Source organism: Oryzias latipes, chromosome 12 (assembly GCF_002234675.1).
Source record: "Oryzias latipes chromosome 12, ASM223467v1".
In the NCBI taxonomy this organism is placed as follows: Eukaryota; Metazoa; Chordata; class Actinopteri; order Beloniformes; family Adrianichthyidae; genus Oryzias; species Oryzias latipes.
Window position 1 is genome coordinate 1,806,263 of NC_019870.2, and position 14,995 is coordinate 1,821,257.

At 38.1% G+C, this 14,995-nt stretch overlaps 1 protein-coding gene across 1 annotated transcript; it reads left to right on the plus strand.

Moving 5' to 3' along the window:
• The first annotated feature begins 2,938 nt into the window (after nucleotides 1–2,938).
• LOC101159280 (interleukin-1 beta) lies at nucleotides 2,939–10,853 on the plus strand. The gene is made up of 6 exons (XM_023961088.1): nucleotides 2,939–4,278; nucleotides 6,858–6,894; nucleotides 6,990–7,179; nucleotides 8,534–8,713; nucleotides 8,792–8,925; nucleotides 10,231–10,853. The coding sequence occupies exons 1-6, from the start codon at nucleotides 4,238–4,240 to the stop codon at nucleotides 10,459–10,461; spliced, it is 813 nt and encodes a 270-aa protein (XP_023816856.1). The 5' UTR covers nucleotides 2,939–4,237; the 3' UTR covers nucleotides 10,462–10,853.
• Nucleotides 10,854–14,995: the final 4,142 nt, after the last annotated feature.

The window sequence follows — 14,995 nt, forward strand, 5'->3', positions numbered from 1 at the left end:
CCGCCGACCCTTCGATCTTTGGATGACCTGCTCAACCACCTGAGCCACTGCTGCTATATACTCGTGCACGACCGATTTTCATAATGTGTAATAAGCGACCCGTCACATTTCAGGCAGGCACACTCTGCAGTGTTTTTACAGGTTACTCCCCTAGGGCGGTTCACTCAATTAACTCACCTGCTCAGCGTCCTATTTAAGCCCAGGTGCGCAGTTGTTCATTCTCTTTCTTAACTTCAGCGCTCATTCTTCGCCCCTCCCTCCTCCCCGGCTTCCACCTGTGGGCTCTGTTAGGGGGTTTTTGTTACCCGAAAGGGTAAAGGGTGGAAAAATTATCTCATGGAATAGAACGGAGCCCTATGCCAAATGAAAAGATGTGAATGCCAAATTAAAGAATGTGAAGATTAAGTATGTGAAATAAAAATATTTCTTACTGCAAGAGTTGTCTGACTGAAATATGTACAAAATGTACGTAATGGCTGTTTGACATCACCTAAAAGAGCAGGTAACTCCCCAAGGTGAAGGGGAGGAATGGTAGGGATAACACAAAAATAGGAGCAGAAGTCAGAGGAACAAAGTGAAGGAAGAACAGAACGAAACCAAGAGTTACTGTAAAAAAACCCAACCCATAACCACAGCAAATCCGCTTTCACTGAGTCGTACGGCTGGTTTGGCAGAGATTCTTCATGACACAACCCTGTTTTTATCTGGGGACATTCATAGTTAACCCTTGTGCTATCCTGGGCACTTTAACATTGGGAGTGGGGTAAAAGATGTGGTAAATGTCTTGTTATTTTGAACCCTTTTGCTATCTCAGATGACCCCCCCCCCTTCCATTGACGTGTTCTCCCTACCATGACAAAGGTGGATAAAAGTGGAAAGATTTCATGTAATCCATGGACACCAGTGAAGATCACAAATCATTGAAAAAAAAGGTTCAGAGCACTGTCTAGTGGGTCTAGATGACCCAACTCCCAATGTTAAAGTGCCTAGGATAGCACAAGGGTTAAACTCAATTATCACTTGACTCTTGTTATGTGTTTGGGTCGAAAATGACCCGCTTTCACACTTGAAAATTAGTCAATGTAAGTTGCAACACTGTAAGTTTACTCTAAGAACAAATTCTACAATTGTGGTATATTTGTTGTTTTGTTGATGACCATCATCACAAAATGATTTTGTTGGTTTATCTGATGGAAGTTTTCATGTGAGCGAATCAGAGATGGATGTGGCAAAAGGCATGTAGGTTGGTTTTCTTCTGTGGTCTTCGTCAGGAAGGGAAAAAGCCCGAAAACCCAAATGTTGGTTCATCCTCAGATATGATCAGTCAGCAGATGAAAGTGTGGCTCAGAAAAGGTTCTTTCATTTATTCTGTCTTTGGATTTGATTTACTTTGAGTTGAAGCTAAAGATTTGTCACAGCGACGATGGCAAGCAGTAGCACCCCCCCCCAACCTCCTTCTGTGGAGGTGGGGGTTTTCTGTGGGGTTTTCACAGCATGGGCCGGTACGGCTGTAGTGTAGAGGGGTTATGCGCTTCAGTGAGAAGGTTGAGAAGGTCCAGGATCTCAGCTCTGTGTTCATCCAAACAGGCCCTGAAGAAACACTGAGAAGTTAGGAATATGAAAGATCATGAAATACTGTTTTCTTTTTGTTTATTTGATTCTATTAAAGACACTTTGATAAGAATGACGGTACCGCGATTTAGCCGTAGCTTCAGCTGTTTTCTGAAAAAAAGGTTCAGGCACTGTCTAGTGGGTCCAGATGACCCCACTCCCAATGTTAAAGTACCTAGGATAGCACAAGGGTTACCTGGAAGACATGTTTCACACTGTGAGAAAAAACTGCAGGTAAACAAAACCAAATGTTCTAAAATTTGAGATAAAAACAAAGAAAATGTTTAGTTTCTGACAGTTTTTTGGAAAAGTTTCATTTTGGTACCAGAAATTCCTTTTAAAATGACCGACTTTGTTCTGAAAACTTTTTTTTAATCAATAAAGTTCTGATTGTTTAGATTTGGACGAGCAGCCATGATGACCACACGCATGGCGCTCCAGGTGTTCAGTATCTGCCATTTTCTGCTGCTGTTTCTGAATGTTTGTGGTAAATAAACACGTTTGGTGTTGCAGCATGAAAACAGCTGCAAACGCTCTTATTCAGAAAACCACAGGAAGGAGCGGAGCGGCGAGGGCACAGGCTGCTGTTGAAGCATTTCATCCATTTCCTTTCATGAATTCCACACAGCCTCTTTAAACCTTTTCATCATATTTTCATTTTTTCCTGAAAGAAACTCAAAAGTCGCTGCTTCTGTACATTTCAGCTTTTTATTATACTCACTTTTTAGTTTTCAAAGCTGAGCGAGCTGCTGGTCTGCAGGTTTGACTGATCCTAAAGACTCCACAGGAAACGGGCCCAATAAATACACCAGCCAACTGGAATAAACCATTTTCCAGTTTTCGGAGGGGGAGGAAAAGAGACAATGTTCGAAATTAAATAGATTTACTTTTCCATGACATTGTCTTGCATTTATGGCTGTTTTATTGTGTATAAATGTTTTTTTTTTTGGACTGTGTCAGGAACTGGACTGAACGAATGTGACATCCTCCACAGAAAACGGCTTATTTCCAAAATCTGTCAAATCTTTTGAGGCCTGAAGGCTCCACCTACTTTTATCTGGGGATCTGATTGGTCAGTTTATAACTTGAGTAACTTGAGCTACAGAAAAAATATAGTTAACCCTTGTGGGTGTAACCCTTGTTCTATCTTAGGCACTTTAACGTTGGGAGTTGGGTCATCTAGACCCACTAGACAGTGCTCTGAACCTTTTTTCTTCAATGATTTGTGATCTTTAATGGTGTCCATGGATTACAGGAAATCTTTCCACCTTTATCCACCTTTGTCATGGTAGGGAGAACACGTCAATGGAAGGGGGGGGTCATCTAAGATAGCACAAGGGCTAGATGACCCCACTCCCAATGTTAAAGTGCCTAGGATAGCACAAGGGTTACACCTTGTTCTAAAATAGACTTTCGGCTCCTGTTTGTTCTTCACCTCCCCACTCCTCCATAAAAAAGAGCTTTTTTATGTTAGTCCTTTATTGTTGACTGATTGAACGTAATGCCTAATATGCTTTTGCAAGAATTTAGACATATTTCAATAACTCTGGAGAGTGGAACATGGATTTATTGTAATGGGAAACCAGTTTTCCAATAGCTGTATATTTTTTTCATTACTTTCAACTCTTGAGAACCCACAGGGTCACATTTGACCGGTGTTTCTGTTTTTTTTTTTTATTTCTGTTTTTAATTTTAATTTTTCTATTTTTAATTTTTTGGCTCCTGTTAATCCCTGCTACCAAAAAATAAACAAATAACACAACCAAATGAAGAGAAATCAAATTAACTTCAAAATGGGAGAAGAAAATGTCTTTTTACTTCTTCTGGGTCAAAGGACATTTTTAGGTTGTATGAATTGAATTGATCTGTTTTGTTTTTTTTACAACAAAATTAGCAAAAAAGAAAAAATAAGTTTTATTTTTGCACCTGTATATGTAAAAAGATAAAAGTCCTGGAACAGAGCCTTGGGGAACAGAATCCCCCAAAATGTACACCTTGACATTAAACTAAGTTTTTCTGAAAAAATAAATTCATGGCTGGATTGAGTTTTGTTTTTTACTCTTTGTCTAGATGAAATTCTAGTGATCTAATTTGTTTTGCTCCAACAACCAATAAAAATCTTCCACCGTGTCAGCCGGGTTCCACACCTGTAGCCTCTTGACCCTGGAAAGCCCAAGAACAATGTTTCTCTGGGCTTTTACTGGTAAATTGACAACTTTTTAACTGTTTGTTCATTTTGGGTAGCAGCAATTGACAGCAGCAAAAAAATAAATAAAAAAATAGAGAACTAAAAATTGAAATATAAAGAAACTGTGGTCAAATTTGACCCTGTGGGTTCTCCAGGGTTAAGTCATTACATCAACATCCTTATACTGGTTAGTTGATGTAATTGACTTGACATAAAGAAGTCAGGATAATAAAATCTCAGAGATTAGATTTATCAAAGCTCTTCTTTCTTTTCCGTTTACTCTGGTTAGAGGTGGGGTTGTGATTTGTTGTCAGAGGGGAAAAAGTCCACTGGTGACATAAAACAGGAAGTGACACATGCTAAAGGTTACAGCGCCTGTCAGTGAGAACCACATCTGCCTCTGTCTCCTGGCATCGGTTGGCTGTTTCTCCAGGAAGAATGTCTTTGAACGACTTTGACTTGTCTCAAGCGCTGGACAGGTGAGTTGAAATTATTGTTGTTGTTTTTTTACATTACAAGAGCTGCATGAGAACATCTCCACACAAAAACTGGACCATCAAATCACATTTTCCAACTTTGAACAGAGATTATAGGTAACACACCCCGTACTCTCAAATCATGCTATATATTTCCATACTTATTTCATAGTCATGATCAAAACAGCAGCATTAATTAGTAATTGTAGCCAAACTGATGATAAAAAATGTTTTTGTAGTAAATAATTTGTGAAACTCATTTGTTTACATTATTTTCTTTTCAGAATACTACTAATATGTAATATTAGCTAAAATAATATTTAGCTCTTAGTAAAAAGGATGTTCATCAAAAAAATCAGTGGATGGAAAAAATGCTTGACTAACTTTACAACTGAAGGTGATGTTTGTGGGAAAACAAGAGCGACAGCCTGAACTCTGTGGTCACACGTGCATCAGAAAATGCGAGCTGTCATCCTCAGCCCGAGAAGGAAATAGGCCATTTCAAGAAAGTTCAGTTAAAAACCACACGAGTGTTTTTTCCATTTTTATTTTCTTGTTTTTAATCCAAAAACAAATGAATGAATGATGCACAGATTAATAGATTTAAGTACAAACCTTTTTTATGTATACAAATATGCACACATACAAATATACATACACACGATCAATAATAATGAATGTGTTCATGACTTGTATGTATCTTAGTGAACGCTTTAGGATTACCTCACGATTGAACTTTAATGTCTTGTTTCTTTTAGCCTGACAAAGTTTGTTTAATTAACTTTAAAAGCAAGAAAATTGTTGTTGGGTTCTCCAAGGTTAAGTATTTTTTTAATGTGTTAAAAAAATGTATTTTTTATTTAGCCTTTATTTAACCAGGAAAGTCCCATTGAGATTAAAAACCTCTTTTCCAAGGGAGTCCTGGCCAAGAGGCAGCACATTTCAATACAAAAAATACACAAAAACAAACATTATTAAAACCACAGACATCATAAAAAGCAGTTGCACATCATTGTTTCAGTCTCTGATGCTTTGAGCTTGTTCTTAAAAACATTTAAATATACCAGTTCAGTTAGTTTCCAGTCTTTCTGTAGCATATTCAAAGCAAAAGGAGTTGTAAAGATGAGGGAGTCGTCAATCCAGACACCAAGGTACTTGTACTCATGAACCAACTCTAAAACATTTCCATCCAAGGCAGACACCATTAGAATTGTTTCAGGGGCCTTCTTTGAGTTTGAAAACAACATTAGTTTTGTCTTGTCAGCATTGAGAACCAATTTTAACTGAAAAAGTGAGTGCTGTACAACAACAAAAGCTTTCTGCAAAGTTTTAATGGCCTGAGCACGAGATGATCCATAACAGTAAATTACTGTGTCATCAGCATAAAGATGTAGATTAGCATCCGAGACATTTTCACCCAACTCATTAATGTACAAAATAAATAGTAGGGGGCCCAGAACTGAGCCCAGTGGCACCCCCCTGTGGACAGTAACAAATTTAGACAGTAACAAATTGAGACCTTCATGTTTAATGCATTGTGGGTTACATCACCAGCCATAAGCAATTCAGTGTAATTTACTTGAGTCAAAAGGTGCTTTAGAAAAAGGTGGATGTCGCAGGCTCCGGCCTGTTAGCTCGTTGTGCATCATTAGGTTCAAGCCTGTTAGCTCCAGGAGGATGCAGTCGTCAAATTCCAACAGCATTCATAGATCCACGTGTATACAATCCATAAAATATTGACTGCCAGGTTTAAAAGAATAAAATGATTTTAAAAAATGATGCAGTAAAAATGTTTAAAAACGTCAAAAACACGTTATGTTGGCTTAAAATAATTCATTCGTTTGTTCATCCATTCATTCATCTTCTAAACCCGTTTTATCCCTTTTGTGGGGTCACGGGGTTGCTGGAGCCTATCCCCGCCACTCGTGGGTGAAGGCGGGGGACACGCTGGACAGGTTAATAATATTAAAGTTATATTATGACACTCAATTTTGTTTATGAACCCAACTGAATCTGAATCTTGGGGAAAATATTTTATTTATTTTAATTATTATTGTTTTCTGAATTACTGAACATTCTAGTACATTTTTTTTCTTAAATTATCCGTTAAATTTGTCACGGGAAGCCAACTTGAGTATTTGTCCTTTTCTTTACTGTCTTCAACAGGGTCCTTGTCCTAAACAGCAAAATGTCGCCCCCTGGTGTCTAAAAGGGAAAATGTCATTTCTAGAGTCAAATAATTGGAGGAAGACCTTGATTCTGAACTTGAACTTTTTACGCTTTCGCAATTTTTATGTCTGGTACAAATAAATAAAGTAAAAGAAATGTGATAATAATGTCAAACACTTAATGATTTTACATGATATCAATTTGGATAATAAGGGTCTGGAAGTTGAGTCGTGGCATTATCTTTCTTGAAATATTTCCCCGCTCATCCAAGCGGCTTCATCAGTCTGATGTCTGTTGTATATGTGTGTCTGATAGCGTTATTTTTCTGCTAAATGACAAATAAGCAACAGTTTAGCTTTTTTTGTCAGTACTAATACGTAGAATAATTTCTTAATTATTCTTTTTTGTTCCAGCGAGCCAGAATCCGACTCTTTCTGCTTTGACATGGCGGTAGGATTTATCAACACATTTGTTGAAATCTAGTGACGTTTAAAACCAGATTGTTCACAATGTGAACGTTTACATTTGTTTGCTTTGATGTGCAGGACGAGAAGGAAAAGGTCTTTGAGCTGGAGGACAACCTGGACCTGATAGTTTCCTACAACAGGAGGACATTGAAGAAAATGGTGAACCTGGTGATGACCATCAACAAGATGCAAATGCCTCCATCTGAAGGCAGCAGTGACCTGCAAGGTGACGGGATCTGTAGCACCGTCATGGAGCACGTGGTGAAAGGTGAGGAAGAACCTCACAAAGGGAAGTATTGAATGACAAGAAGCTCCAACAGAAAAACGTCAACAACGGCTCTATTCCCTTCAACTGTGAACATGTAGAAACGCATGTTTAGCACATTGGGAGGTTTCTCATGCTGACTTCAGGGAACGCACTAAAAAGGATCGTTCAGCCGTTCTCTTCTGTTTGTGATTTTTCTATGTATTTCAACATGATAAAGATGATTCCGTCTTAGAGGTGGGTGTTTGCAGATGTCTTTTTTTTCACTAAAGTTTTGGCTCTTTCTCTTTCTGCTCAGAGAAAGGTCAACCTTTGATTTAAACAAACCCTCGAATCTGTTCAGCGCAAAACCAGACAGTTCGTCTAAACTGAAGCAAAGACGTTTAATTAAGCATCAGTCGAGAGTTTCTCTAATGAAGTGAACGAATACAAAACAAAAAAAAACAGAAAAAGTCGCAGGAATTTTTCCATTCCCAACCATCGCAATTTATGCGGCGAGAGCGTCCAATTTCAATGTAATGTCAATGTACAGACGTGATCAGAGGTTGTGCGGTGCATTTTGAACACAACACCATGTTTCCAGAGTTCATATATCTGAACTTTGGCAAAGACTTCAACCAATCAGGAACTCAGCTTGACGTGTTGATGATGTAATCAGTGGGTGGAGTCCAAAGCCAACTCGGAGAAGAATCTGATTGTTTTCCTCCTAAACTTTAAGATAATTGTAATTATTTGCATTGAGACAACAATAAAAAGATTGTCTGAGTTTATTTTTCGTATTTCTGCCCTCTTCTGGCCAATGTGGGACAGCAAGTCTTCAAACTGGGTCACAGAGGGACAGAAGTTCCGCTGAAAAGGCCTCCATTCAGATGCAGCTCCTGCAGTAGATGGTGAACCGCACTGGGAGAATCCGAATGACCTTATGAACCCAGATTTGATTTCCTAACCTCGTCTGTCTTCCAACAAACATTCAGACAAAGGTGTCTGATGCTTTGGACAGGAGCTCCTCACACACACATCAAGTAAATGAATGAATTAAAAAAAAAGCGAGCAGCGACTTTGACGCTTGAATCGGGTTTGATGTGAATTCAGCATTAGACACATAGTTTTATTCTTTTAAACTCTAGCAAAATTTAGCTCAATTATATAAAATCAATCATACGATTGCAAAGCGATGGGGGGCAGTTGGTTATGCTGTGGTGCATCCTGGGAAAGGAGCACCTTTGACAGCTTTCCAGTCAAATCTGCTGGGAAATGATGGAGAAGTTAAAACTTAGCGTTTGGAGTTACATCTTCAATGAAGAGAGAAGATACGTCTTTCTTTTCTCCTCACTATTTTTTCTTCTTCTTTTCACAGAAACTGTTGTCTGTAAAGACGAAAACGTCTCCTCTGGCGAGAGGAGGGTCTCTTTCACCAGAACGGGCAGCAGGACGGAGTTCAAGCTGTCGGACATGAGTCAGAGACACATTGTTCACTTCTCAGAGGAGATGAAACTGAAGGCCATCACTCTAAAGGCGGGATACTGCCATCTTAAAGGTAAGGCACCGGCCCCCCTCAGACCTGGACCAGAATGTCGGCTTTGTAAACATCGTCACGGTGTCTGCGTCTCCTCAGTAAACTTCACCATGTCGAGGTACAACCCCACCTCCTGCAGCAACAACAGTGGGATGACGGTCCTGCTGTCGATCACCAAAAACCTGCACCTGTCCTGCACAAAGACAGACAAGGAGGTGATCCTCAACCTGGAGGTGAGACCAACGTCCACACAGATTTAAAATAATAATTCAATCGTTTTATTTCTGTTTGTGAGAATTTGAATTAATATCAGAAAAAATGGAATTAATTAACTAGATGGATTTCAAAATAAGAAATGTTTGTTAAAAACTAAATTATTTCTTTTATAATGAATCATATCTATCATATATTATGTACTATAGTACAGTGATCCCTTGATATAACGCGGTTTACTTTTCACGGTTTCGCTACTTTACGGATTTGCATCGTGCATTGTGTTCTGCATTCTGATTGGCTAAAAAGTCACTCCGCTTCTTCTCTACCTGTGCGTCAATAACGTTGCAGTTTAATATGTACACGTACGTAAAACAGCTTGCCAAATTTAAATTACAGACGTGCAAATTCTCTAGCAATTTCGAGTTTCTCTAAAACCCATAGAAAAAAGAGCGACAACAACTGCCTATCACTATGTTCTTCTCCCGAACAAACGCAGCTGCACCGCGGGCTTCAAAAGAAGAAAACACTGCAGAGCGGAGTCAGGATGCAGCGGCTCAGTCTGTAGAGCAGTGAAATACACCTGAGTCACTATTTGTCCAACTGTACTTTGTATTTTTTTCATAATCATTTTAAATTTTCTCCCGTCTAATCCAATTACTTGGGTCACGGTGGGCGGGGTTAATCTCTGCAATTTTAAGCTTTCTGTTCACATTGATGATTAAAATTATTATTTGACAGTACAGTACAGAAGTTATTTGTTGAAAAAAAACGTTTCTAAAGTACTTTTATTTGTGAAACAAATGCTTGAGCCTGTAAAATGGTTTATTCTTTCTTTTCAATGTATAATAGAGTATTTAATTGTATAATAATTGTAAAAAAAAAAAAAAAGGATTCTACTTCACGGATTTTGCCTATCACGGGTTCTTTTTGGAACGTAACCACCGCGAAAAACAAGGGTTTACTGTATAGTATTTTCTTACTATCAATATATGTTTTGAATGTGTCAGCATCACACACACATATGTACATATTTATATGCATACGCACATAAATACATATATATATACATATACATATGTATAAATATATACACACACATATATATATATATACATATATACATATGTATATATATATGTATGTATGTATGTGTGTGCATATGTATATATATATATATATATATATATATATATATATATATATATATATATATATATATATATATATATATATATATATATATATATATATATATATATATATATATATATTCTGAAGATCTTCTCCAGACAAACTGAAAGACCAAACTGTGTTCCTTTCAGGAGTGCTGTGAGGAGAAGCTGAAGGAGATCAAGAAGGATGAGGACATGGACCGATTCCTTTTCTTCAAAAAGATCACAGGAAAGAGCCAGTGGAGCTTTGAGTCTGTAAAGTACTGCGGGTGGTTCATCAAGACTTCGCCTGAGGACACCGAGCCCTTGGTGGAGATGTGTGAGGACGACGGAGACGGCTGCAACCCGTACTTTAAAGGATGCCAACTGAGAAAGTTATAGAGTTGGTTGAATTCATTAAGTCACCTCTCGGATGGACCCAGTAGCCATCTGGACCAAAACTTTTGGCCTCTTTGAAAGTTTTTCTTCTTTACGTATCTAGAAGTTTAAGCTGCTGGCGTGTGATTGGCCAATTTGTTTGATCATCATCAAAGTCAGAGACTACTTTTTTACTGTTTAGAGCAAAAGCCTGCATTTCTTGTTGGAAAAACGTGTAATAGGATATTCCTTTAAAATCTTTGTTTTTTTATGTACAAAAAAAATGTTTTTCTAAAAAATTCTACTTATTTTTTTGGGTGAAAACTTTTTTGTGTTTGCTTTTGTTACATTTTTACAGAAAGAAATGTGTGAAATGTGCACTGAAACAATATCAATAAACATAATCTATCGATAAACTGGATGTCTGTTTGTGCACATTATAAGGTTTGGGAGTAACACGTAACAAAAATATTACGTTGTTACTAGTATTGGAATCAGCTTGTTGTAATTATTTATTCTTTAGATTTTCAGTAACTTGTAGATAAACCCATCCAAAATGTCCTAATGTAACCCTTGTGCTATCCTAGGCACTTTAACATTGGGAGTGGGGTCATCTAGACCCACTAGACAGTGCTCTGAACCTTTTTTCTTCAATGATTTGTGATCTTCACTGGTGTCCATGGATTACATGAAATCTTTCCACCTTTATCCAGCTTTTTCATGTAGGGAGAACACCTCAATGGAAGGGTGGGGTCATCTAAGATAGAACAAGGGTTAAAGCAGCGAGATGAAGAACTGTCTTAAAGTGTTATTATTATCTGCCTGTGTTTGGTCACTTCTCTGTGAGGTTCAAACTCTTTTATTTCATTTTACAGTCTGTAGGTCCTATTTTCTCACATATGTTTTGTCATGCTGTTATAGTAACGGGAAAAAAAAGTTGTTAAAGTGTGTTGTTTAAAATTTCATTTAGCCATTTTTCTTCCGTTTGAAAACTGTAGCACTGAAAAAAAAATTACCAATAGTTGTTATTGACTTACTTTGACTCTGTGCGGCGCTCCTTCGGAAGAAACACATGGAGAACCTGTTTGTAGATGTCTTCGTTTTCTTTCTTCCGTTTTAAACATCTCTCTGTCTCCATGGAGAACACTGCCAGAGAAGTGTCTCCATGAGTTCCTGAGTTTCGACCCGAAATCCTCCATCTACAAAATGATACTAAACAGTATTAAAGAATAACTGAATGGCTGTCCTTGACTTGCTGCCATTAATTCTATTATTCTTAAACTGCGGTGTCACATTCTCTGGGATCACCAGCGCCCTCTCCCTTGAGGAACTGCAGGCCTCACCTAGTGCTTTTTTTAATGTCCAGATAACAAAAGACTAAATGTGTCACAAACTAGCTAAAAGAAATAAGAGAATTAATTCATTAAAAATAAAGTCTTTTTTGTGATAATAGAAAGACCGAAACAGTGAAGTGCACTCGAATAATGTTTCACTTAGTTTTTTATCTCTAAAATCTTAGCTTTATTTTGGATGCTTGCACTATTTTCATTGGCAGAATAATTTCACAAAAATGAAAAACCACCAGAAATTATCAAAATTATTACCCCCCTGATGCTAATAGTTAATTGTGTTTCCTTTTCCCTGGATACCAGCTTGGAGTTGTTGTAGTGTTAAAAATCCTTTCCTTTATTTAACAGCACATGGGAGATAGATGTGAAAAATAAAAGTTTCATACAGGGGCTAATAATTTTGTCCTGAAGTGTATATAGTTTTCTTTAAACAAATAAACAATAAACAAAAAAAAAAAACACAGGAACAAGAATATACAAAGTGTTACTTTAGCTACATGGTTGGATAATGAGGGTCTTAGGAAAATTGCTCCTTTCTGAAACCAGCGCCTAGTGGCCTGTGGGGGAACTGCAACAGTTTCAACTTCCCGGGCAAGTAATGGAATGGGTAATAGGGGCTTCATATTGACATGCATATAAATATTTTATATAGATGACTGTGTGTACACATTTGCTTGTTTTAATGTATGTACATCTTTCTTTCTGTATTATTACCATTAACATTATTCTAAATTTGAAAAACTTTCCTAAATTACAGATCAATAACAGAGACATTTGCAGAAATTCAAACATTTAGAAGAAAAACAATTAATCTCATCCTGTCACACATCCACTATGTACATTTTGCGGATATTCAACATTTGTTATTTCCGTCTTTTGTGATCCATGCATGATAGTAGCAATTCATAAATATTTTTTGCATTCGACATTTGTAAATGTGCGCAGATGTCGGTCGAGGGTTTTGGCTGACGGGTCATTACGAGAATTTCGTCTTGAGCTGTTCCAAAGTTTTGGGTCAGTTTAGAATTACACAGTTTATGTGTATTTCCTGTAGTTAATATACAGTTATTACATAAATCTTACACAATTGTGCATGATTTTTATGAGATGCATACACAAATTTGTGTCTTTCCACAAATTTGTGGAAATTTGTGGAAAGTATGTCTAATAGAACTTTCATGCATGAACCACAGATGTATAACCTTTATATCCCATATGCACATATCACATTCAAATTATGTAATTGACGCTCAAATCACTGATGAATTGCATATAAACAGGGCAATGATCACGCGAAGTTCATGTTCTACGTTAATTTACGTGTTTTTTGCGTAATTTATTCGTACTTCTTACAAGTTTTCATCATGGTTTTTTCGTGATACATCTGTGAAAACTTCACGTGAAGACCACAACTTTTCAACTTTTTCCACATATATTAGTGACTGAGTGACCGATTTTCATTTGTGCGATAAGTGCAAAATATACATAGTGGCTGTGTGACATGGCCTTAAAGTTATTTTTTACATAATGAGCTTGTATACAACATTAACACAAGCCAAATTTTGTTATTTCATTTTTGTTCAAGTAAAAAAAAATGTAATAAGAATAACAATTTAAGTTTTTTTAATCACCTGTTTGACCTTCATAATTGTTAATTTTTCTGCTATATTTAGTCAGAGTTCAGCTTTAACGTTTTTATGGCCCACATACATTTATGCAGCTTTTTGAAATCTTTCATTGCCTTTTTATAATTACATTTATTTTCATTACAAAATGAATCCTAACCAAGAAATAGCTCATTTAAAAGCTATTCAAATGTCCCCACAAAGATGAGTGTCCTCCGTTCATGGTGTGTGTAATGCAAATTGTCCTTACAAGGTCATTAATACCAACACATATCCACACACAAATCTGACTTTCCGTCATCTGTAACTGTCAGCCGGTCTTTACATTTGACCAAAGAAGACTTAAAGAATCTCAGCCAATCAGCGGCTGCTGGCTGGAAGCGAACTCCCCCCTCATTGGACCCCCCATCACAGGTTTGCATGGCGACACATCAGGCTGGTTTTCATCTGTCTCTGATGCTGCGTTCAGGCACTGACGTGCAAAGCCGATTATTTGACAGAAGGGGGGGGGGGGGGGGGGGTTCTTTTCTGCTCTGATCTATTGATTTTCTGCCTTCAGTTAAGAATTCAGGTTTTTGATTTTATACCTGCATTTCTGCTCCAACATTTCATTATTTTTTCTGCTTAATTGAATCTAAAATGGTTTATTTCTCAGAAAGTTTCATGGAAAATCCTTGTTGCACCGTGAGCGTGCACTTTGAGCGTTAACGTTGAGAACGCACAAGCCTTTTCTGGGTCTAATGACCAAAGTGAAGCTGGAACCAATGACTGAACTGGTCGCTCACATGTGCAGGACCAGCAGTGAACCTCTAGTGCACGTGCTGCAGCCGTGCATGCTCACGGCAGCACATGGCAACAGCAGCTAAATATAGAGCCAGCAGCCCAGCTTTGCAGCGGGATTGCGTGCAAACGCCACTGCTGCCCTGCAAACATGGCTCCCTCCGACGCTCTTTCCACCTCCTGCTGCAGCTCTGATGGAGACTCCCTTCAAATGCTCGTCCAGAGTCCTCCTCCTCCGCTGCAGGACTCAGCGTGGAGCTGAGGGTCAGGCACTTGGGGGGGGGTCCTGGTGCTGCTGAGGCATTACTGCACTCACAGGCTGCATTAGCGCCACTTTCGACATGCATGCTTGCATACATTATTGCTGTCAGGGAACAGGGGTGGGTTTTGGAAGAAGACAGATTTGCATTCTTCTATTTAGTTTTTCTGCCTTTTTTTATTAATTGAATTATTGTATTTATTATCTTTTATTTATTAACTTTATTCCCAGAGGTCTGTTAATTATGTTTACGCCGTATTTAGCCAAAATCTAAAAACATGTGTTGTTGGGGCGGAGCAACCCCACCCCTCCTCCTTTCTGTTGCTGAGAGCTCTCTGTTTACATGGTTTTATAGCCTCTCACAACTCCAAGCTAACATTAGCGGTTGAACAAAAATAGTGAGCAACATTGGAGCTATCTGGCCGTACGGTTTAGATCCAGATTCCAGATCAGACGAGAACAAAGACGTTCATGGATGTAGTCGTGTGGGGGGGGGGGTTGACTGTGGCTCCGCCCGGCGTAGTTTCGACGTCACAAATACGAAC